The sequence below is a fragment of the Aulonocara stuartgranti genome (assembly GCF_965226115.1).
Source record: "Aulonocara stuartgranti genome assembly, chromosome: 1".
In the NCBI taxonomy this organism is placed as follows: Eukaryota; Metazoa; Chordata; class Actinopteri; order Cichliformes; family Cichlidae; genus Aulonocara; species Aulonocara stuartgranti.
Genome location: NC_138939.1, coordinates 32605756 through 32631544, shown reverse-complemented (window position 1 = coordinate 32631544; position 25789 = coordinate 32605756). Strand labels below are relative to the sequence as shown.

The 25789-nt window shown below is 39.6% G+C and overlaps 2 protein-coding genes across 4 annotated transcripts in view; both read left to right on the top strand.

Annotated features, from left to right (window-relative positions):
- Window positions 1–439: 439 nt before the first annotated feature.
- On the top strand, window positions 440–18980 carry pamr1a (peptidase domain containing associated with muscle regeneration 1a). Of its 3 annotated transcripts, none has more exons than XM_082535370.1 (11): window positions 440–768; window positions 1886–2056; window positions 2226–2351; window positions 5457–5571; window positions 6092–6309; window positions 14189–14386; window positions 14507–14701; window positions 14959–15025; window positions 15691–15956; window positions 17033–17373; window positions 17949–18980. In XM_082535370.1, the coding sequence occupies exons 1-11, from the start codon at window positions 684–686 to the stop codon at window positions 18522–18524; spliced, it is 2358 nt and encodes a 785-aa protein (XP_082391496.1). In that variant the 5' UTR covers window positions 440–683; the 3' UTR covers window positions 18525–18980. The 3 variants fall into 3 exon arrangements, with proteins under 3 accessions (XP_082391496.1, XP_082391495.1, XP_082391497.1); XM_082535369.1 differs by having other exon boundaries at window positions 14189–14395; XM_082535371.1 differs by having other exon boundaries at window positions 2226–2355; window positions 14189–14395.
- A 3096-nt stretch (window positions 18981–22076) lies between these two features.
- slc1a2a (solute carrier family 1 member 2a) overlaps window positions 22077–25789 on the top strand; it is a 26477-nt gene continuing 22764 nt past the window's right edge. The window contains exon 1 of the mRNA XM_082535544.1: window positions 22077–22275. Coding sequence (XP_082391670.1) covers window positions 22250–22275 — 26 coding nt within the window. The 5' untranslated portion in view covers window positions 22077–22249. The remainder of the gene's footprint in view (window positions 22276–25789) is intronic.

The window sequence follows — 25789 nt, the reverse complement described above, 5'->3', positions numbered from 1 at the left end:
ACATAAAGTAGGCGGTGATGAGCTGTCAGCCTCATAGCTTCAGGCACATAAACATTTCATAACAACTTTAGAGAGTACATCTGTTATTCGTTTTCCAAGATGTTGTGAAGCTGTCACGTCTAGTATGACAGCTGGTGCATGATGAACTATCAGTAAACGCATTTGGGTCGATGCACATGAAAATCTGCAATTGTATCATGAAGTGTTTCTGTGCAAAAACAACTGGTTTTGAGTGTCTAACTTGCAGCTTCAGAAAGATTCCCTTAAAAACCTTCCTCACTGGACTTGATGGATATTTTTTGCCTGCACTTTCTTCATCACTTTCCGCTGTTCTTCTCATTATCGTCTTTTTATTCCCACTAAATGCACTTTCCACTACCTTTGCCAATATTTTTCCATTCTTACTCAGCGCACACACCGGACTCATAACAAGAGGAGAGGAACAGGAACTGCTTGCAGACCCAGTACAGTTGTGCACAACTTCAGACCAAATGCAATCTTTCACAAGATGAGAGCACAACGGAAGGAATGGGTTAAAGATTTCCGTCCACCGTGCTAACACAGGAAAATGAATCGTCTATAGCCAGTTACACTTCAGACAGACCAGGATACTGTGGATATCATCAAGCTTTTGCTCCTTTCTTGGAGTTTCTCGGGAGGTTTCTTGTTGTTTGGCAGCCACCATGCTTCCTTTCCTCACAAAGAGCGTCCCCCTAATCTTCCACCTCTTCCTAAATCTCAGTTTGTGTCTAATGGGCTGGACACACGGTAAGTAAAATACATTATATTCTGATTCTGAAATTCCAATGAGACCGTCTTTGTGAACTTTTGTGTCTTTATGGGAAAAAAAAAGTTTTAACAAGAAATAAGCCAGCTGACTGAGTTGCTGACTAATTGTGGAGTTATTTTATAACTATGAGTCACTTCTTCTGCTCATCTGAGACTTCAGTCACTTCATGCTATGCACTCAGTGTGGCTTACTGAAACAAGAGTAAAACGTACACAGATACAGATATCAGGCATACCAGTGACTAAAGCTGGGATACTTTTACAGTTGAATTCATTTGCCTTTGTGAGTAGAATTAAACCTGGGAAAGCTGTAATTGTTTGTTGCCCTTTGGGAGCTATAACCTGAGAAACATGTTCACTGATTGACTGCAGTTTTCTGTTTGAGAGAAAACTACCATTACACAGCAGGTATATTCATTAGTGCTCCAAATGAAGCATCATAAATTGGATTTTGGGATGTATTTGGATCGTTCTCAAGCTGCTCAATGTGATCAGCATCAATGTGACACTAGGTTTAACCTCCTAAGACCCAAACTCTTCCACAGCATGCATTTTTAATTTCTCTTTGATCTTTGGGCATATCGATGAATGTAAAAACAAAATTACCTATTTTTTTTTTTACCTAATTTTTGTTTCTAAGAAAAATGAGAGCCACATATGAGGATATTTGTTTAAAATTTCGATAGAACAGTAGCAGTATAATGTTCTTGTAAGTGGATATCAGGCCCTTGTAGAGCAAAATTTAGTATTTTGGTCAAAATGTGATGGCCACATATGTGGATGCCAGGTCCTAGGAGGTTAAACAAGGGCAAACTGAGATTTGGTGTACACACACTGTATACTCGTATAGCCCTGTTTGATTTTGATGTTTTTTACCTGCTGTAAAAGATCAATATGGTGCCATTCCGTCATGTGATATGTTCTTGGAAGTTTGATCTGCCTCATCAGACGATATTTGAAAGGGACTTGTTGGTACTGTTGACTATTTTTCTACAATCACAAACACATAATTTACGATTACTTATTTTACTTATGCTGAGGTTTCCACTGGCAGCTCTTAGATTTAAAATCTAAATATTTTCCTTTTCCTTCACAGCCCTGAGGGGAGACAACTGCCCGAGCTCTCAGTGGAACGTGATGTGTCGCCCGTGTTGTGAGTACCACCTGATCCAGTGTCGGTGTCCATCAAAAGGCACAAGGGTAGGCTACACTGTTCCCTGCTGCCGCAATGTCCTGGATGAATGTGACCCCTGTATTGTTCATCCAGGTAAATTCTTGTCCTTTTCTGTTTTTTCTAAACAAAACATATTACATGATATATTGTTGTGAAAAAATATCAGAGCTGTTGTGGTATACTGCAAATGACTAGGAGTTCCAATTTATCTTAAAAAATGTTTTCGATTATTACTTTTTGCTCTGCCGTTGTCTCTCTCCAGGCTGCAGTCTATTTGAGAATTGTAAAACCTGCAACAATGGAACATGGAGAGCTAATGATGACTTCTTCGTGAATGGGAAGTATTGTACTGAGTGCCGTCAAGGCTGGAGTGGAGGGGATTGTAAAAGTGAGTAAGTGCTTTAATGAAGTATTCCTGTGAGGCCTGACCAAGCTACAGAAATGTCTAATATTATGAATCATATTCTTAAATGTGATTGCTGATAGGAAAACAGAGATCATGCAAAGCCTACATTATGAAGTGAAAATGAACAGATAAGTGCAGTGCTGATCTTTTTTTACAATCCCAGGTTGTTTTTCTCTAAGGGATTTTCATTTTATGTCACATTTGCCAGTGTAGTGTCTTATATTTAGTCAAAAATATTGGGATGCTATGTAAAATGTAAATCAAAACAGAATGCAATAATGTGTCCTCTCATGAATCCACACTTTATTCACGATAGAAGACATCAAATATTTAAACTTTGATGAGTTATTATTTCACAAAAGTGATTAGCACATTTTGAAATGTTGGGATGGGGCCACAAAAGGCTGGAAAAGTAACTGGTTCTAAAAAGAAATACTTGGAGACGTGCTATATAATTAGTTAGTTTAATTGTCTACAGGTCAGTAACATGACTCTGTATGAAGACAGCATCCCTGACAGAGTCTGTACTCTCACTTTTTTATACTTATCTGTATAAAAAGGGCATCTTAAAGAGGCAGAGTTTCTCAGAAGTTGAAATGGGCAGAGGTTCACCAGTCTGCAAAAACTTTAATCTGCAAATTTTGGAACAATTTCAAAATAATGTTGCTCATTGTAAAATTGTAAAGAGTCAGAAGATCCCATTCAAAGATTCAGGGAATCTGGAGAAATCTTTGTGCATAAGATATAAGATCAAGAAGTTAATATTGCATGCCTGTGATCTTCTGGCCCCCAGCAGTAGTGCATTAAAAACACACAACAGGAACACTTCCGGAAATCAAAGTTCACTGTGCCAACTGCAGATACAGGTTAAAGACATATGTGAAGATGATCCCAGCTTCTCTGAATCAAAGCACATTTAAAATAGACAGTGGAAAACTTCACAGACACAGTGGAAAACTGTTCTGTGGTCAGATGAATCTAAATTTGAGATTCTTTTAGGAAAACATGGACGCTGTTATCCTCTGGGTTAAAGAAGAGTGGGACCATCCGGCTTGTTTGCAGTGCTCAGTTGAATACACTGCATACAAACTGTATACATACCTGAAGACTTTACATAAATTCATTCAAATAACTCTAAAAATACTAAAAAGAACTATCACAACCAATAAAGAAATAACTAAGACACAAACTGACTTAATTATTTTCTTTATTGGCCAAAGGGCTCCATTCTCTGTGACTGTGATAAGATGTGCACCAGGATACCAGTTATGAGCACTAACCCAGTAAATCATATTCATGATCTGACATTTACATGGAACAGTGAGGCAGAGAAGTCCTATTATTCATCCCCCTGCATACATGATAAGTAGCTAACACTATTTACTACAACAGAAGTACAAATACATGCAATCATATTAAGAGACAGACAGCTGCTCTGCGAATAATGCCAAGCAGAAACATGTGCATAATGATATTTCATCTCACCGCTTCTATTTCTTCTTTGGACTAAGATGAAAACAATCCTCAATTCTCCTTTTTTGTTACTCAGAGCCCAGTTTTTGTGGAAGAAGCTGTGTACAGGATGCTGAATAGCACTGTGCAGCACACACACACACACACACACACACACACACACACACACACACACACACACACACACACACACACACACACACTGACAGACCCTGGCCTTAGTTACAATTCATTAGAGTTGATGCTGACAGTGCTCGTTGCCACAAATGCAACAATTCTGCTGAAAGGCAGGTAAAACAAAAAATGTAAAAGTGACTTATGACTGAATAACAGGCGTCCATCCATCCATCCATGCATCCATTCTTATCCGCTTATCCTTATCAGGGTTGTGGTGAGGAGGCGTTAGGGTGCTGCAGTCTATCCAAGTTGTCATAGGACGAGAGGCGGGGTACACCCTGGACAGGTCGCCAGTCTGTCGCAGGGCTAATAACCTTGAGACCTTGTCCTTTTAGTAAACTACTTTATTAAATTAATTAAATTACTTAATACATGTCTCCAAGGAACATAAGAACCTTTGTTTTTGTCTGAGATGCTGGTACCCTATGACATCCTGTGGCTCAGAGTGTTGTGTAAAGGGAAGAAAACATCAAGAGGAAACATCACCACCATTTAATGTAAAATAAATATCTTTAGCATCTCCAAAGTATGTACAGTTCATGTATGCAGCAAAGGATATACGGGAAAAGCTGTTTAATAATCAGATCTATGGTTAAGAATTTTCAAAATGACACAACCTTCGTTGCAATACACATTATGGACATTTGGTGGCGACAGTGCTTTTTATTGGTTTGCCTACAACTGTATGCAGCCTAGTGTCTACTTAGAGCTCAAGTTCACAAAAAGAATAAAAAGATGGATGAATACTACTTTAAAAAAAATATATATATACACAACTACAGATACAGATACAACAACAACCACCACGTAATAATTTAGACTCAGTGTGAGACTCAGTGCAACATGAAGCTGATATTAGTGCAAAGTAAAAAAGTTTACTTAGTTGCCACTCCTATTCTCTCACATGGTACTTTTTCCATTCTCTACATTTAATGGCGTTGGGGAAATTGCCACTCAGGTGTTATTCTGTCATGTTCTAACATTCTGAGTTACACAAAAGAAGACATTTGGACATTGGGCAATCTCTCTCTTACACAGGCTTTTTACAGAATGTTCTACACAGGCTGACCAACTCCTTGAATAGACTGAATGATCTTATTCTGGGATATTTTTTTAAAATTCTAAACAACCCCATTCCCTTAGCGAAGACTGGTCAACATCAATTCAACATGGCTTTAGTATCTCGTCTTTCTTTTTCTTAACAGCATTAATAGCAGCATGATGATGATAATCAGAACCATCCGAATCCCCCCCGCACACACACACGCACATATATGTATATTTCTTTTTCCTTTTTTTTTTGGTATTATCTGCCCTCTTACACAGCATGTCAAATTATGGGGCTTAGCTTGCAACAGTCAAAATGCTCAGTGCCACTGAGATAAGTACACATTTAATGGGTATAAGTATAAGTAATTATAGTTCTCTTGTTGGTAGCATGTGGAGGCATCATTCAGCGAGCTCAGGGTCACATAGCCCTGGAGAGTTACCCAACAAATGCTCGATGTGAATGGATAGTGCAAATGGAGAGGGGAAGCAGTATCCAGCTCAGGTAGGTAACTTTTCCAAAGATCTGATATGAAAATCATTCAACACTGAAGGCACATGATTTGATCAAAGAGAAAAGATTTAGTTAAGTCTCTATTTGAAAGGCTCAGAAGGGATCAATGTGACCTCAGGTAATAAAGAACTGCTGAGCTGCAGATGATACAGGAGAGAGTCAAGCAATCTGGCGGTTGCAATTGACTGTGTTGGAATAATAAAAGAGCTGGAGATGAGCGTACTTTAGAGTGAGGACATTCTTGGGTTCAAAGCAGGGTAACAGTTACAAAACAAATGGTATCATTTTGTTTGTTTGGGAAAATAATGTACTTTTCAGTAAAAATACATAGTAGAACATTAACATAAGATATAGAAATTTCTTTCAAATCTATACTTTGGATTGCCGTTAACTAGTATAACTCATTCATCCCGCTTTATATCTGTCCTGTTAACGTGCTATACATCAGACTTGGCATGGGGATTAACTCACATCAGGTGACAAACATCATTTCTGTATTGTTTTGCTGCAGATTTTCACTGCTGAGTTTGGAGTCTGACCACAGCTGTCGTTACGATTACGTCGAGGTCCGTGATGGTGACAGCCTGACTTCTCCTGTGATTGGTCGGTTTTGTGGGGATCAGTTACCTCCTCCAATAAAAAGCTCCGGGAACTTCCTACACATTCTCTTCACCTCTGATGGCTATAATAACTTTGATGGCTTTGTTCTTACATTTCAGAAAATTTCAGGTAGGTATTAATCATAAGCAATGTGAATGCATACACACTGCCGCAGGACAGACAATATAACACAAACACTTAACATTATAATGCAGCGTAATACAATTGGTCACAATAATGTTTTAAAGCCTGTCCATGGAGGCAGACTGGATTTATATTGGATTACATTACATTACGATACGTGGCCTTTTATTTTGTTATCACGGTATATGAGTCAGCGTATGCTCTGTGTGAAGGGTTTTTTTCCTCTATGTAATCCACATACAAAACAAACAATACAAATGTGTTAGGCTCAGTGTGCACACAGGCAGTTAACAAATTAGAGAAAAAGCATTTTTTATTATAATTAGAGGGAAGAGTTACAGCAGACCTGTACAAAGCTGTTAGGACTGATAGCGTCTATTTTATGATATACATATAACAAATACATGGCACTATTCATGTATTTTGTTTCTATGCAGCACATTTCGTCGACGTACCTTTACTTTCACTCTTCATCTGTGTCTGTGCAGCCTCCTTCATAGGGCAGTGATGTGAGACGGACAGTCAATGACACAGATTTATCATACCTGCTCCTCTCTGCCCCATTTACCGCCTTTAAAGCAAATCATGCATCTAACTTCAGTCCCATTTATACAGTCTTTTCCCTCATTGGGCATCAACTGTGGTTTCCTAATCCCAACATATCAAAGCACCACGGCATGAATGAGAGTTATGGCAGTCTTCAGTAATAATTCTGTTGGAAAAAAATAGAGGGACGTATCCAGAGAATGATTTAAGATTTTTTTTCATGTATGCAGAAGATGCCCTATTATTAGTAATAATCTCTAGTGCAACATTGAGCTTCATAGTCCTACAAGATCTATCTATATATCTATTAGGGGTGCAACGCTACACAAAATTCACGGTTCGGTTCGATACTTTGGTGTCACGGTTCGATATTTTTTCGATACAAAAAAAATGTTCATGCCTTTTTAATTTGTCATTTATTAAAATTGTAATATATATATTTTAACTCAAAAGTACAGTTTTTAAATTTAATGTTGCTGAAACAAAAGTAATTAAAAAAATAAATATATCTCAGGGCTCTCAAAATTTCAAAATCCCTGGTAGCCCTTCGGGCAGGGACTCTTCAGTTTTTGGTAGCCCAAAATAAATTTAAGTAGCCCGAATAAAAAAGAGAGCAATTTTTTGATTGATGTTTTGTTTCCTGTTTTGTTTCCTTTACAATAAAATACATTAAAGTATAATATTGTAAAGGAAACAAAACATTAATCAAAAAATTGTTGAAAAACAAATTACAACATTGTATAAAAATTACAATCATCAACTCAAATACAGTGGGGCAAGAAAGTATTTAGTCAGCCACCGATTGTGCAAGTTCCCCCACTTAAAATGATGACAGAGGTCAGTAATTTGCACCAGAGGTACACTTCAACTGTGAGAGACAGAATGTGAAAAAAAAAATCCATGAATTCACATGGTAGGATTTGTAAAGAATTTATTCGTAAATCAGGGTGGAAAATAAGTATTTGGTCAATAACAAAAATACAACTCAATACTTTGTAACATAACCTTTGTTGGCAATAACAGAGGTCAAACGTTTACTATAGGTTTTTACCAGGTTTGCACACACAGTAGCTGGTATTTTGGCCCATTCCTCCATGCAGATCTTCTCGAGAGCAGTGATGTTTTGGGGCTGTCGCCGAGCAACACGGACTTTCAACTCCCGCCACAGATTTTCTATGGGGTTGAGGTCTGGAGACTGGCTAGGCCACTCCAGGACTTTCAAATGCTTCTTACGGAGCCACTCCTTTGTTGCCCGGGCGGTGTGTTTTGGATCATTGTCATGTTGGAAGACCCAGCCTCGTTTCATCTTCAAAGTTCTCACTGATGGAAGGAGGTTTTGGCTCAAAATCTCACGATACATGGCCCCATTCATTCTGTCCTTAACACGGATCAGTCGTCCTGTCCCCTTGGCAGAAAAACAGCCCCATAGCATGATGTTTCCACCCCCATGCTTCACAGTAGGTATGGTGTTCTTGGGATGCAACTCAGTATTCTTCTTCCTCCAAACACGACGAGTTGAGTTTATACCAAAAAGTTCTACTTTGGTTTCATCTGACCACATGACATTCTCCCAATCCTCTGCTGTATCATCCATGTGCTCTCTGGCAAACTTCAGACGGGCCTGGACATGCACTGGCTTCAGCAGCGGAACACGTCTGGCACTGCGGGATTTGATTCCCTGCCGTTGTAGTGTGTTACTGATGGTGACCTTTGTTACTTTGGTCCCAGCTCTCTGCAGGTCATTCACCAGGTCCCCCCGTGTGGTTCTGGGATCTTTGCTCACCGTTCTCATGATCATTTTGACCCCACGGGATGAGATCTTGCGTGGAGCCCCAGATCGAGGGAAATTATTAGCGGTCTTGTATGTCTTCCATTTTTTGATGATTGCTCCCACAGTTGATTTTTTCACACCAAGCTGCTTGCCTATTGTAGATTCACTCTTCCCAGTCTGGTGCAGGTCTACAATACTTTTCCTGGTGTCCTTCGAAAGCTCTTTGGTCTTGGCCATGGCGGAGTTTGGAGTCTGACTGTTTGAGGCTGTGGACAGGTGTCTTTTATACAGATGATGAGTTCAAACAGGTGCCATTCATACAGGTAACGAGTGGGGGACAGAAAAGCTTCTTACAGAAGACGTTACAGGTCTGTGAGAGCCAGAGATTTTCCTTGTTTGAGGTGACCAAATACTTATTTTCCACCCTAATTTACGAATAAATTCTTTACAAATCCTACCATGTGGATTCATGGATTTTTTTTTCACATTCTGTCTCTCACAGTTGAAGTGTACCTCTGGTGCAAATTACTGACCTCTGTCTTCATTTTAAGTGGGGGAACTTGCACAATCGGTGGCTGACTAAATACTTTTTTGCCCCACTGTACTTGGTTCTAATTGAACAGAAATTTCTATGAACTTGTAAGAACTGTGTAGGACATGAATCAGTCTGTGTCAGATCCTGAATTTGAAATTTCCACTGAAGTCACGGGTAAGAGGCAAGTGGAACCAAGAACTACGCCATTTGCTTTTTGAAGTTTGCAAAGACTGCTAAATTGTGCCAGTGGTAGTTCACTCTTTGCAACATAGTACGCTGTTCTAAACAGATTTTTCAGGTTTATTTTTAGTATGTTATTTGCAATTGGTGTTTGTTCTGGGAAAGATATTGCAGACTGAGCAATAATGCATTTCTTGCATTTCTCATGGGTTCTAATGGGGGCCTTTCTTAAAATGACTGGTCCCAGTAACAAAGGCGCTTGTCGACTCAGAAATCGAGAGAAAACCAACAACACACCCGGCAGAACATTATGTTATTTACACGGGTGCACATAAGTGGTTCGCATGTGCGCATTCGCTGTCAAAATAAAAGACGCGCACCAGATAAGAAGTTGCAACGCGCGTTTGCGTCCATTTAAAAGGCCCTGTTTTGTCCGCTAGAGTGGGATTTTCACGGCACATTCTGCACCACATCTCTGTGCGTTCATCATTTGTTTGAAGCCAGCTCACCTCCTGCAACCACTTTTCCGAGAATACGCGCTTCTTTTGTGGTTCGGACTCCTTCTGACATTTGTTTGGAGGTGGAGGAACACCAAAGTAATTGCTTAAAGGAGCTTGCTTCTTCGACATCTTTAAGAGTTCTAAACAAATGTCTGTCCTCCTCCAGAAAATCTTATGTATGCAAACACGCGTTGCAACTTCATATCTTGTGCGCGTATTTTTTATTTTATTTTGACAGCGAATGCGCACCTGCAAACAGTTATGTGCAGCCCTGGTTATTTAGCTCGTCATATTGCAGCCACAGAAATTCTTTTGTCCAAGAAACCATAAAGCTGCACTTTCTTTTTGCCTTATAGTCTGATTTGTCCTAACTTTTCTGTTTTGTGGTAAGCTTTTCTTTGGCTGTCACTTCTTCACCCTGACCTGTCTTATTTGGCTCAGCAGAACTAAAATATATATCCTGCTGCTTTTATACACACACACACACACACACACATAACGGTCAGCGATTCTCTGCGCGATCAACCTCTCACATGTTTAAGCTTGCTGCGGGAGATTTCACTTGTCATGTTTGCATAGTAAGCTAACGATTGATAAGACGATGTCAGAGGAATTGGTGCGCAAATTATCATCACTCACCAATCAGTGCTGTCGCTCTCTATACACAGTTTGCGCAATTGCAAAGTGAAAGCAAAAAACAAGCGCAAATTCAAACGCGATTTCAATATGTCACATATTGACAGTGGCTCACCGATGCCAATGACATAATTACCCAGCTACATTTCCGAAAGAATGCAAAAGCATTGACATATATTTTTCCTTCCTACAATAGCCCGACGGGCAGGGCAGAGATAGATTTTGGTAGCCCGACTGGAAAAATCACTAGCCCCGGGACGTCGGGCTAGCGATTTTGCAAGCCCTGTATCTGATTGAGGAATCACTCATCTTTGGAAAAGAGAGTTTATTACAGAGAAATGGCTCTTTCCAAAATAAAAGCTATACTATACGCTTCTTCTGGGCTATATTCTCAGCAGCATATTGTAGCGGGTCAGGGCTGTTCGGGGTTCTGTTTGTACAGTTATGTTTTGTTTATGTTGCCATAGTGACGGGTGACGCCCTCTCGCTGCAACGGTGTGTCCTTCCGGGGTCAGAGGGCGCCCTGTGTGTTGTTGTTGTTGTTGCTGTGCGGTTGCCGCGCTGAGCAGTTAGCTAGCGGCAGTGTTCTTCTGCAGATGTCAATAAACGGCTGTGCTCCCTGGCTAGCTCACGGGAAGCAAGACCAAACGACACCTCCGTCTCCTCGTTGTCTGAGCTCACCACATTGGTGTCAGAAGTGGGATGATGGTGGCACCCCATGTTCTGACCCGAGTGCGCCAAAAGAAGGCACCTGGACATTTGCAGGACTTTTTGTGGGGTAATGGGGTCGTCAAGGACGACTGACCCCTTAAGTGGGGGCTATGTAGCGGGTCAGGGCTGTTCGGGGTTCTGTTTGTACAGTTATGTTTTGTTTATCTTGCCATAGTGACAGGTGACGCCCTCTCACTGCGACGGTGTGTCCTTCCGGGGTCAGAGGGCGCCCTGTGTGCTGTTGTTGTGTGGTTGCTGCGCTGAGCAGGGGTCCGTTCTTCGTACCTTGCTAAGTAAGTTAGCTGGATTTGATTGTTGACGATTTCGCCTGATCTTGGATCGTTCGGTTCTCCGAAGCTCATCCGGGACTTGCTGTCATAGCAACAGATCCGTAAGCATAAACCTGCTCGGGAGCAGGTTTACTTTATGTAAACAGGATTAGATCGCGGCCACTCAGGTATGTCCGCTTCATGTATACGAAAGCAACAGCAATATTTTACCACTGTTTTACCATAAATAAATAGTATCAATGTAACTAAAGATAATGCAGTATTTGATTCTTTTATTGATTCCATACAGATACATACAGGTCATTTCCTAAAAAAAGGGAAATGTACTATTAATCATTCTATTTCATGTATTTGATTATTACAGATGTAATTCATATTTTAGAGTAGTAATAGTAAATTACTTCGTGTAATCAGGATGAGAGACCATGGCTATAAAAGTGAAGGTGGATTTGGGAAGTCTGTCGCAGCCATGTCCTGTCCGTATACGCGAGCCACCCATTGTGGAAGGTGCAAGATTGATATGGAGAGTTCTCAGAATTCAGCGTATATTGCGGGATAGACAGGATCCTTTAGCTCAGCGCGACAGTGTGCTCATAGAGAGATATCGATTTTCCCGTGAGGGTATTATTTACTTAACCAACTTGTTGACGAGGGGGTGCAGGACCACCACCTGTCTTTTTTTGCTCTGCCCTTTTCTTGGTTGCTGTTATAAACAAACAAACAGTTTATTTCAGGGTCTCTTTTCAAGAGACTAAAAGCAATATAAGTGATAAATATTACCATTCTGTAGGATATTCTTATATTTCACGTTTACTTGTTCCCATGTTCTGGTGGGTCCTGTCGTGGCTCTAATGTGAAAGAGGATATAATATAATATAATATAATATAATATAATATAATATAATATAATATGATATAATATAATATAATATAATATAATATAATATAATAAATTTACCCTACCGCCTACTGGTGTTGGCCAGAGGGGCCGATGGCGCGATATGGCAGCCTGGCTTCTGTCAGTCTGCCCCAGGGCAGCTGTGGCTACAACCGTAGCTGCTTCCACCAGTGTGTGAATGTGAGAGTGAATGAATAGTGTTATTGTAAAGCGCTTTGGGTGCCTTGAAAAGCGCTATATAAATCCAATCCATTATTATTATTATTATTATTATTAATAAATTACGAGTTTAATTTGTCAGCAACTTTCTGCCAGCCCTCTCTCCTTGCTTTTGCAGCCTTTGCAGTGTTCCCTTGCGTTTTAATTAAACTGAAACTCCTGAAATCCCTCAATCAAGAGTTCTTGCTCTGCTGCCGAAAAATGCTGAGCGCGTTCCTTCGACATTTTCGCCGACCAATCAAAGGGTTGCCGATCAATGTTTCTACTATCGATGCGTAGCCCCTGTTAAGCCACCCAGTGATCTCACATTACTTCATCCAGCTATAGTAATCGTCAACAACAGGTGTGTTCGGAGAACCGGAATAGCGAGCTCAAAGTTAGCGCGATGATTTGATCTTGGATGTGTCATTTGATCTTGGATGTAGTAAGCAAGGTACGAAGAACGGACCCCAGTTAGCTAGCGGCAGTGTTCTTCTGCAGATGTCAATAAACGGCTGTGCTCCCTAGCTAGCTCACGGGAAGCAAGACCAAACGATACCTCTGTCTCCACCTTGTCTGAGCTCGCCACAATATTAAACATATCAGGTCTCCATAAGGAGAATCATGTGCTAACGGCTGTCTAAATGACTCGGGTAAAGTTTGTAGCATGCATGCTTGTTGTTTTTGTCTGCTTCCACTTGTCTTTGCACTAGGATGATGTCGGCGTAAATGTGCAGTCATATTCGTTGTGTTCCCACTAGTGCTGTCAGCGTTAATCTCGTTGAAATGACGTTAACGCCACAACACGGCAAATCTCCGTTAACGAGCTACCCCTGATCGCCCCGTGCGTGGGGCTAGACGGCCAACACGTTAACAAGCTAACTGCGCTAACACACTAGTTCCCACCCATGTAATTGAGCATTGCGTGGCACATCCAACATACTGTTTTACTTTAGTCCATGACGCGCTTACCTTCAGGGTCATACGTCACATGAAAACCAAAATAATTCCAAACGCCAGATCTGAATGAGGGTGGGGAAGGTTCAATTTGCCATGTTGCAAGGAGAGCTTAACTTCTGTCTCGCTAGCTTGCCCTGCGCTCTTCCTTCTGACGATGCTGTCTGTGTTGAGTGCTCAGTGGATCTGCGTTCGACAGTGCAGCCTAGGCGGAGTAGTCGAACGCAGATTCACTGAGCGCTCAACACAGACAGCATTGTCAGAAGGAAAGTTGATAAAATAAATTACAAATTTTGTATTGTTCGATACATATGCGTACCGAACCGAAAGCACTGTATCGAACGGTTCAATATCGATACGAGTATCGTTGCACCCCTACTATCTATCTATCTATCTATCTATCTATCTATCTATCTATCTATCTATCTATCTATCTATCTATCTATCTATCTATCTATCTATCTATCTATCTATCTGTCTGTCTGTCTAAGAGATTTACACAGATAGATACTATCGATAGATATAAGTTACTTTAGCTGTTTATATTATGTCAATATAATAATGTGCACCCTTATAAATGTTATGTTTATTGGTTATTCAGTGTTATCTTTCATTTATCACAGTCAGAAAATTTCTTTACAGTGTCAGCCATCAAGAATGTAGCATGCGCAGCACCAGACAAACCAGTGAATGGATACCTGCTGCCTGTATATGGTCCAGAAGAGGAGCTCATATTGGTAAACTACCGGTGCCATCCACCTTTCAGGCTGATTGGCATGCAGCAGAGGACCTGTCTACCTAATGGCACATGGAGTGGCACTGCTCCCTCATGTGTAAAAGGTTTTTCTTGTGTGTTTTAACTCCTCCCATGGTGCTTGTTGTGTTCTGTTATAGTGTTTGCACACTATTATTGACAGTTAGGAAATACATTTTTCTCTCTTTTGTCTCAACTGCATACAGGTCCAACAAGCCTGGTCCGGTGCGCTCCTCCACCCAAACTGCTCCACGGATATCACAGACCTGCTCTTGACTCAGCTGGAGGTGCTGAGACAATTGAGTTTTTCTGTAAAACCTCCTACATTTTAAGTGGAAACCACCAGAGTACCTGTCTCTCTAATGGATCCTGGAGTAGCAGGTCACCAAAGTGTGTTAGAGGTAATAGTTTTCAAAAAAAAAAAAAGGAAGAAAGATTTAGGTTGTAGCTGCTTTTCCTCCTCGTTGTTACATGAGGAAAAAAAAATAGAGTATAGAGTATTACATTGTAATATATTGTAAACTGGGAAGTTTATAAAGAAAGATTAGACATTCTTATGTGTTTGTCACTACAGTATTTAAGTCCCTGATATTTTTAAGCAGAATCATTTACATACACATCTACTTATTGTTGCCACCTGCTTGATTTACCTTCACAGTCTGTCGAGAGCCCAGAGTTTCTGAACTTGTACGGCAAAGTGTTGTGAAGCCACACCTATTGCTAAGGTAATGTTATATGTGTGTATGTATGAGTTTTGCACACCTAAAGTTATTATTTTGGATTTTTTTATGTTACTTTGTCATTATACAAATTGCTGTGATGGTTTTACTTTGTGAGGAAAAAAACTGAACAATCCGACAGACTTTCCTCTTCCCTGTTCTTTGATTTGATAGCAGTGACAGCAGTTTATGTAGCTATCTGGTGTATTGCCCTGACACATCTTTGAATTTTGCTCATATTCATGCCATGGGTGCTTCAAAGACCAGAATCGCGCACTTAAGTGCAGCATATTCAAAAAAAGCAATGTAGCATGCATGTGAAAGAAGAAGTCATTTATGCCCCTTATTGTGTCCCAGATGCTAAGCACTAGTAGAACTTGAAGCAAACATAGGTTATTCTCTTCTTGGTTTTATGATTGAGTAAATCCACACATTGAAAATGAAATGTCATTTAGCTCTAAAACAAAATAAGAAAGGACATGAGTGGGAGCACATTGGTAGAATTTGGAGGCTCAAAAAATATTGGAAATATCAGTTTGTAAACAATGAATAAGCAAATCTGTATATGGGTAAATAAAAGATAAACAAGATGTATGTATATGTATAAAAACTCACAATGCTTATCACACTGAAAAGATGAGCTTTAAAGGCAAACTATCTCTTTCTTTTAGACAGCGTTCAGACCAGACTCACCTCTCATCCAGATACAGCGTGGATGATTTGTTGTCCGCTGGCTTTATTCCACTAACATCCGGTGGATTGTCCAGAGAGAAAAATGATGACACCTCTTTGGCTGAGATACCTCGAGGTTTTCACCCAGTTTACACTAGCATCGACTACAAGTGTGCTTCACCTCTCTATCAAAACAAAGGAAGCTCTCGACGCACCTGTCTGAAGACTGGAAGGTGGAGTGGGCACTATGTTTCCTGCTCACCAGGTGAGATCAGCAAAAGTTTACGCTTGGCTTGTTAAGTGAAATCTCTCTTAAAAAACAGAGAAATATAAAACACCATATTGGTACATTGCACAGACACAAATACCAGCTAACTCGTGCTTATGGAGATGATACTTTTAGCTGCAAAGGGTCACCAAAGCAGGTGGAGCCACATGTTTGATTTTGCACATGCTTTTATGCTGAGTGCCCTTCCTGAAGCAACAATCTGATTTATCCTGGTTTTGGGCTGGTACAGTACCAGGAGTATGTTAGCCTGTGTCTCCTCCTGGTCTCAAACCAGGGATCTTTTGCATGCAAGACAAATGTGTACTTTTGTACTTCTGTGTACAGAAAAAGTATTAGTTTCACTGACTACAAGTGAGGAATAGACTCATCTGACAGGCTGTTAGTTACATATAGTTAACCAGTTTTAACCACACATTACCCGTTAGCCTTTCCTCATAATATCAAGTTTTTTTGCAACAAAGATGGTGATGGTGGAAACACTCATCTTGAGGCTTCATAACATGATTCCAAAAACAAATGGTAGGAATTTGGTGGGTTTTTTAAAAAGCCAACCTAAAGTGGTCATTTGAGGAACTGCACTTTTTGGCTTTATTTTTCTTCTTGACCAATACATTCCAGCGTTGTTAGCAAATTTCAGAAGTATATTCTTAAGTAAGCTAAATTGATGTGTGAACTTAGCTCTTACACCTGAAAGATTGTAGTTTGACTAAAACGAAATAATGATGATCTGTTTGAGTTCAGAAGCAACCTACCGCAGATATTAGATTCATTCTGTAACATTTATATTGCAATTTTGTGACTCTTCTGCAGTTACACGAGTCACGACACTTTTAAATGAATCATCTTGGTCACAGTGACATCTTATTAAGAAAAAAATTACGCAGACTTATTTTGATTTTGAAGTAATTCTTTGACATTTCTGGAAGTCAACTGATCATCATTCTTACCTGTCTGTCTGTTTTTAAGGGCTAGATTCTAATTTTAAAGCCACTTTCACATCTGCACTGTAAAATTTAATACGTTTCTGTTCTTTGTCCTCTCTGATGTCACAGTTTGTGGCAAATTTGACGCTTTCAGCAGACACAACCTCTCCGACGCTCAGTGGCCGTGGCACGCAGCCATTTATATCCGCTCACCACCTGATCACACTGTGAGCACCTACACGTCCCCTGGAAGGATCATAACAGACCAGCAGGGGGCCTCAGAGGAGTCCACATTCTGGTTCCTGGCCTGCAGTGGAGCTCTTGTCGCCCAGCATAGAGTCCTGGTGGTGGCTCAGTGTGTGGTAGACAAGAACAAGCAGCAGCACATTCAGCCTGAACATGTGAAGGTTGTCATAGGCAAGCAATACCATACACCCAGGGATGTGTTGAAAAGCCAGCACCACCTGAGGGTAAAGTCCCATATGCATGACAACTTTTTACTGTTTAAACTTGCCTAAACAATGCAGTCTAAATGGATGAGCATGTAATATGCAAATAAAAAATATTCATTAATGCCTTTTTATATCAGTAAATCCTTTGCAGGTCAGGTTATATGGCAAATGGTCATCTCACTTTCACCCCACATTAAACCTAGAAGCCACCATTTGGCCTGAAAATGACCAAACAGTGCTCATAAATATGTGGTCTTACATTAGTTTTTTCTTTTTTTGTAAGTCATAAAGTGCAGAAATGCTTATAAATTCTGCAGCACAACAGTTGATAAAAAAAAAAGAAAAATCAGTCTTAATTAAATTGAAGTTATTTTTTGGATATATATTTGTTTGTAAAGGTATAAAGTGGATAAGGTGCATATTTGATATGCACTTAAAGCTTACATGGAATGCAGCTATATTTTCTTTGGTTCTGCACATCTTGCATGCATATAATCTAATCTTGATGTGTATTCCAAAAACAACAAAACTTGGCATGCAACTCAGTAGTCTAACTTCCAATTCTCCCTCATCTTCTCTTTCTGCCCCAGCAGGTTTCAGAGATAGTAGTCCATCCAAATTTTTTCTCCTCACCAGACTCTGATGTGGCTGTGCTTAAGCTAAAAGACAAGGCCAAGATCAGAGAGCGCGTGTTGCCTGTGTGTCTACCCAAAACGCAAGGAGGGGAGGTGACTGCGCAGGAGGCTTACACCGCGAGGTGGATTTTACCAAGCAATCCGAGGCACCTGGGCCACTCTGCAACCTTGAGCCTGACAAAACTTGTTGAGCTGACTGATGTTACTCATTGTGAAAGAGATTTTGCTCAAGGAGGGGCACATACCACAGCGATCAGTGACAATTCATTGTGTGTCATTAGCAAACCGTCCAGTCCTCAGAGCGCCTGCCCAATTGTTATTCCAGGCATCACAACCATGCCAGCTGTGTTTTCATCCACAAGGGCTGTCTTGTCAGGTCACGAGGATACTCACCGAGCCTCTAGTGCAGGCTGGCAGCTGCTTGGTTTAGAGAGAGCAACATCTTTTGAGAAAAACAACTGCAACCAACCGAGTTACACAGTTCACACACAAATTGCAAACTTTCAAGACTGGATAGAGCAACATGTGAAATAGGTGCTTTTGGTACAATCTTATAAAAGGCAGAATTTCAGCAATGTTAATAATTAAATCTGAGTTCTGTATATTTCAGTGCTGCTAATTATGCAAAACAAACTAAACTAAACTGGTTTTAAGCACCTAATGCATACCTACTTCCTATACTACCATGTGATCGTTAGAACTCTATTATGTGTTTGCACCTGCAGCGATCACTCCCATATAAAACACATCCTCATGCTTCTAAGAATAAATTGCTGTAACAAAAAAAGACAGACAACTGTTGACCTATTTATTCTCAAAACACGGGTAGTTATGTAATTATTGACATCTAAAACATTAGTTCCAAGCAGTTATTGTTTTGTTTTTTAGTAAAGCTAGTTGATTTATAAAGTATATTGTGTGAAACATGTAACATGCTTTTCTACAATATAAATTGCACAATATGCATTAAAAATGTATATTTCTGCATCATTTAACTTTTTGCCATTTCAAGTAAACTTTAATTGTGTTATATTTACAATCTATTTACAACTAGGAAATGAATTGTGTTTAAATAATTGTATCACACAATTTGACACAAAAACCATCTGCAAAGAACCTTGTGAGTACTTTTGACCAGCATTTAAATTGAATCTCATATCTCAAAGCTCATCCAGTGCTTTCTTGACTACTTTCACTTACTTTTCACATTTGGCAGTCCTCCCATCTTCATCTGGTCCAGAACATACCAAGTAGGCTGCTAACAAAAACTAACATCACTGTCTTCCAGTGAAATTCAAAATTCATTTTTATTTTTCATTAATTACAAACAAATATACAGTAAACCTGCTGAGACCCAATTCCACCTATCAGCCTCTCTGAATATGGGTCTTTTAACTGTTCCATGCTCTTATTTTATAACCATTGGCCACCACATTTTTAAGGTTGTAGCTGCATCTGCACACAGATTGAGCCTTCCTACCCTATCAAGGTGGCTGAATCTGTGTTTTGTTTGCTGATAACTCTTTTTTTTCTAGGTTTTTCTTAATCTTTCACCCAATATTCTTGGCTGTTTTTCACATCTAATGTGTGGAAGTGTGTGACAGGAAGGAGTGTATGATATATGCTCGTGTTTTTATACGTTTTGACACGTATGAGCACTTTTTCAAACACACTGCTCCAAAAATAAAGTTATTGTTATTGTTATTATCATTATTTTATTATTATTATTTTTATTGCACATTGTTTCAGTCATTATAAAGTACTTTAGAATTATTTCAATTGCAAATGAAATAGTTAGCCTATATTAACTTATCAGGAACAAACTGACTGGCAGCTAGGACTGGGCCATATCATACCGTTCACGGTAATACCAGTATAATGTTGGGCAACAATAAGAAAATAAAATATCACGATAGAATATGGGTAAAATGCGCAGGGCCTTTGTTTTCATATGCACATGGCAGAAAAAGCATGGTGATGATGGAGAACAAGAAGGGAGAAAGCGAATCGTTGAATGAAACAGATGAACCACAATTGGTTTGTAAAACTTCAGTGGTGTGGCACTGGTTTGGCTTTCGTCTGTCAGATAAACAACAAAGCACTATTTTTGGTAGAGCATGCTAGCGGGCCGTCGTTATTATTGTGTTTTTTGGAAAATACGGCACACTTAAAATCAATCCTTTGATTTTTCTGAAAATCGACAGTTCCCCCTATAATCCTGTGTGCCTTATGTATGAATTCTGGTTGTGTTTACTGACCTCGAAATAATTTTATGTCGTACACGGCGCACGAAAATCTGTCAAATGTTTTAGTACGACTTTGCTAAGCTAGGAACCCGCACCGCTTGATGGATTGTCGGAGCATTACGGCTATCGTAGGCAGGAGCCTCTGCGGAGTGATACGTACTGTGCTTCAACATAGTATTACCGTATTACGTGTGTATAACCTCTTTTTAAGTTTTGCGGATATTATACGTGGTTATGCTGAGGATATGTCGGCCAATTTCCACTGGAAATGCCTTTTGGTTAAACTGTCAGCAAGGAATTTGCATTTGCACTGTAAACTTTTTATATAACTTTAATGCACTTAAAAAACAGCTGCTTGTTTAAGTGAAAATACATTGATGGTTTTTTTTTGCACTAATAAAGTTGTGGAGTTGTAAAGTGTTTTGTCTAGTGTCAATTATATCGTCAGTTATATCGTTATTGCAAATTTTCAAATGTATATCGTGATAAATATTTTTGGTCATATCGCCCAGCTCCACTGGCAGGCATAAAAAATTGAATAATAGAATGATGTACTTGGGAGAAATGACAAAAGGCATACCTTCAGGCTGTGTTGATACCAGAGGCAGAGAGGGTTAAGATACTTTCTGATGTTTAAATAGTATTATTTGACTGTCACAGGTAAGAATATTGGCGCCTTTGGTTATAGTGTAGCGTATAATCATGCTATTGGCATTATCACTGACAAAAAAGAAATTGCTATTATTATTATTTTTTGTAATTCACAGATCATTTTAAGAAAATGTTTCTCTCGATCAAACTCTAGAGTCTGTCTCAAAACTCAAATGGACTTGACCGTCACAAATCAGGAGTTTGAAATAAGAGCTACTTCAATGCGTCTCTCAAAGCAAAAGAGCCCAGTTACAATCTCCACCCTGTTGTTCGCTCTCTTCACCCAAGTAAAGTTTGACAAGTTACTGAATCTCTGCCAACTTAAGGCTCAATACCTCTGACCATCTTAAAGATGAGTGTAGCTGTGCAAATAGGCGTTTGTTTGCTTTTTTTTCGTAGCTGAAATTTAGTAACGTCATCATTATCAGTACTTGAAAATACACTGAGAAACAATTCCCTGAATTTGCACTTATTTACAATCTGTGCATGTGTCCAGATGCATGGAAGCACACTGTGTGCGCATGTATCTGTCACAGCACATACGCTATGAGCAGTGCCTGTGTGTCTGCAGCATGTTGGCATGTAAGGTTATGCATTCGTGAGTTTCTCTGCAAGACCGTCCAACATGTGCTGTCATTGAGAAACACACTGAGAGGATTTGCTAAACTTAGCTCTTACTCCTGAGACACAGACATCCGCTGTGCTCTCTACAGCTTTGTGCAGGACACCTTTCAGGCTGGCCAATTAAACAGTGAGCAGCACAGTAGTTGGTCTCTGCAACTTACAGGGAGAACTGCAAGAATTAAAGCAACTGCTGGCCATCTTATTTATGGTTGCAGTTCTGATCTTGAGATACCAGAGAAAATGCAATATTCTTATTTATAATGCCTTAGACAGTAACGCATAAAAGAATCTACTGCTCATTCAGAAATTGTCGAGAAACCCACCCTACTCAACAACAAATATTGCAAATGCACTCATAGCCCCTTCTCTTATTATTTACATTTAACTGGAAACCTTGAGTTTTGCAATGTCACAGGTCTCCCAAGGTTTCCATTTTACTGTATGATGTCATGAGGCTAAAAATGGGTGGAAAGTCTGCTCTTCTGTTACTCTTTAGAAGAGAGAACACCACAGCCACACCTGAGAGGAGGTACTGACCTCTAATCTCAAATCCACAGCCCTCTGTGCGTGCATCAGTGCGCTCACTGTGCATGTGCAGGGTGTTTGTTTAGCTTGCTTGGATTTCCATACCTTAGAGTAGGTGGATCCCGCTGAAGCAGCTACCTTTTCTCCAAAGAATCTTGATGCTGCTTCAGTTTTAAAGAAATTTACAAGGAAGCTGAGCAGGAAAGGCGATAAATGTATCAAGGAGAAGACTTCCACAGGTGAGCACTTTACATCTAAGGAAGAGGAGAGGTGAATAACAACACCCTCCTTTGTTTTACAGGAAATTTTCATAGGCATATAACTGGAAAGCAGGTTTGTGTACAAGTCACTACATATGGAGTCCACTCAAGGTCAGGAAAAGTTCTTTTTTGGTCACAGTGAGGTAAGCTGTCTGTAACTATTTGGCAAGAAAAATCTGCAAACTGTTTTTTTTTTTTAGTGCTGTGACAGAGTCCTAGGTATACTTTAAATGTAATGTTTGGTGCTTGGTTGTATTCCCACATCTGCTCTTAGGGCAATTGTTTGTTGTAGGTCAGCAGTGGATACTGACAAAGTGCCTAGCCAGTGAAAATCATCCATCCACAAAGACTTGAATTAAGCCACAAACAAATATCCTTTTAAAAGACAAAATGAATCACTTACATCTCACATCTGAAGAGAGGAACAAATCATAATGCATTTTATGTAGCTGACAGTTTCTTAGAGGAATGCAAAACTGCTTGCTTTTGGCCAACTGTGCATTATTAAAGATTTGTTGCTCTGTGCGATTGACTCCCACCACATTCTTCAACTGGAGACAGGGCTGCAAGGGGATGACGTTCAGAAGGATATCCCAAAGGGCTACACTGCAAATCCCACTTCTATTTTTAGTTTAATTTTAAAAAAGTGTTTTTTTAAATTCTTCTGTCAGGGAGTGTAAGCTAATAAGGGTGACGAAGCAGTAGTGGGCCCTGGTCAAAAGTGCTGTAGAATAGTCTGGTTTAAAATATTTATCAACTTTTTTTTTTTTAGTATATTACCATTGGAGGGAGGGAAATGTGGCTGCTGCTGTTACAGCTTTAACTAAACTGTTCTTCATTCAGGTTAAGTTTAAGAAGTAGTGGTTTAGGTTTAAATGTGCCCTTTTTCTTCTGCACTCAAGGCCACAAAGTGTGTTTAAACATGATGCCAGGGGTTGCTCAACAAGCATCCAAATGTGATGAGTTTGGAGTCAGACCCATCTCACTATTGCCAAGACCTGGTTTACTGCACCAACGCCTACGCAGAATATGCTGAAATATCTTGGGCACATCTCTGAGATGCCAGTGCCTTTAACAAAGTGGCAGTATTTGATTAAATATGAAAATACGCTGAAATACATAAAAATCCTCCAACTGGTGCAACAGAAGACTTGGACGCAGTCATGCAAATACCTTAAATTCTGCACACAGTGCCCATTTATGTTGGGTCCTGGCAGACTGGAGCCTTCATATATGCAGCTTAAAATGTCCCCCTGTCCTGGGTTTGGTTTTATCCAGTTTCTTCTAGTTTTCTGGCATAGTTAAAAGACATGGAAGTCTGGCTGGCAGCTTTAAATTGTAAAGGTAGGTCTAAATGTGAGCATGAATGGCTGTCTGTCTCTATAAATCAGCCCTGTGACTGACTGCCAAACCTGTCCAGGGTGGCTTCAGTAGTTTCGATGGCTGTTATACATTAGTTTCTATTAGTTTTTAATATTCATTTGTTTTAGTATTATTAAAGGACTCTCTATTGGCTGGCAGCCCTTGTAAATGCCATGACATTTACAGGTAAAAGATCAAGCTGAAGATACAACTGTCAGGGATTTCCTGTCTGGGACTACATGTCCAAGCACATTCGAGCTGAAGCAGATTGCAAAACACTCTACATTATTAAAACCATTCAGAGTAGCGACTTCCTGTTTCTTAACGCTGTGTGTGAAATTTTCAAGAAAGATTTAAGTAGCCTTTGATACCAAGTATTATTATTATAATCACTGAGAACTTCATCATCTTTTTCCTATAGGTGACGCTCAGCTACTGTATATTTAAACCTAACTAAAGTTCCACAGATGCAAAAGGATCAGAGCTTCATCTCTCATTTCTTTGCTACGATATGGGGATGCTTCGGATGAGCATCTGCAGAAGTTACTGACTTACTAAAAAACAATAGCAAAGAAAAGCGAGCTGGTTATGAAACAATAATCTGTTTTTAATCATTTCATAAATGAGTAGAATTACCTTCTCTACTCTACAATTAAATCAATACCTCCTCTAAGTCTTTCGCCTAGTTAAAATCTTTTTGTGGCTTAAAATTCCAACTCTTCCATTTGTCTATTCAGGACCCCAGGCATAAGGGAAACTGTTAACCTTTAAAAGTGCAATTACTCTCAGTAGGCACAGAGAGTACAGGAAGGCTGAAAAGCACCAAGAGGAACTTTGACATGTGCCATACTATAATTTACAGATGCAAACACTCATTTTAGATTTTTTTCCCCAGTTTTCTATAAGTGAGCTTCAGTTGTGCAGTTGGTAGCAGATGTTGAAATGATTTTAAAAGACCAGATGCGATACTGAAAATGTCATCACTGTCTATAAAACACGTCACACCGGTGCAGCGTGGGAAGAGGTGTAAGTCATTTTCATCAGCTCCTAAATTCATGATGCCTCCTTATTAAAAAAAAAGCACAAAACAAAACCTGACACATGGTATGCTTATGATTTTGGAGCTAATGAATGGGTTGTTTATTATCAGTGCCAGTTGCATCTAGTGCCAGACTACACACTTTCAGCATCTGAATGCAAAGTGACAAAAAAAAATAATATCAGTCTTCTTGTCCAACGCCTGGTAGAACAGGAAAGAAGCGCATGTGCATAATTTAGCTTTATTTTGCCTGAGTTTGTGCGATGAGGGAAAAGTGGACTTTGTGAAACGAGTCTGAGTAGAAACAGCATTTCCTCCTCTGCTTCTCATTCTGAAGTGGAGAGCATGATGGCAGAGCCAGTCAAGAGCCCCTTATCTGATCTGAAATGTTTTAATTGTACATCTCCTGCATAAGTAAGAGCAATTAACTCTCATAATCAGGAGCTGGAGTAAAGCCCTGGCTCGGATCCAACTGAAATCCTGCTCTTACGAGACACGTGTCATTAAAATCATCACTGAAATATGATCATCAGTCGTAGTGGTAAATCATGATTGCAATCCATACTTATGCAAAGCATGATGGGCTGCTGTTAGCCAGTGACAACACTCACTCTATATGACATTTAGCTTGTTGCAGTTTGGAGGCATATACATGTCTTTGTTAAAAAAAACAACAAATAATAAATAAATCATCAAGTCCATCAGTCATGACTTACAATTGAGGATGTTACAGTAGTAAACTATCATGAACTGATTTAAGTTATTATTTTTATTTATTTATTTATTTACAACACATATTTTAAACAAGATGGATTTCTCAGATGTCATGTTTTGCGATATTAAGTGAACATTTTGCATAGACTATCTCTGGTTTGCTCTCTACACAGAATCTCTTGATAAAAGTATTTGCAGGATGTGAGCAGACGTGACTGATTGGCGGTGTCTATACACTAAAGTCTCGTGCTGCTGTTATATCTTTGAAGTGTCAAAGCTATTTTTCAGAACACCGTGGTGACTGTTTTGTGTGTGTTATTAGTTTGAAAATGCTCAGAATACAAATGAGTGGTCAAGGCAAAACCATACACAATAGTA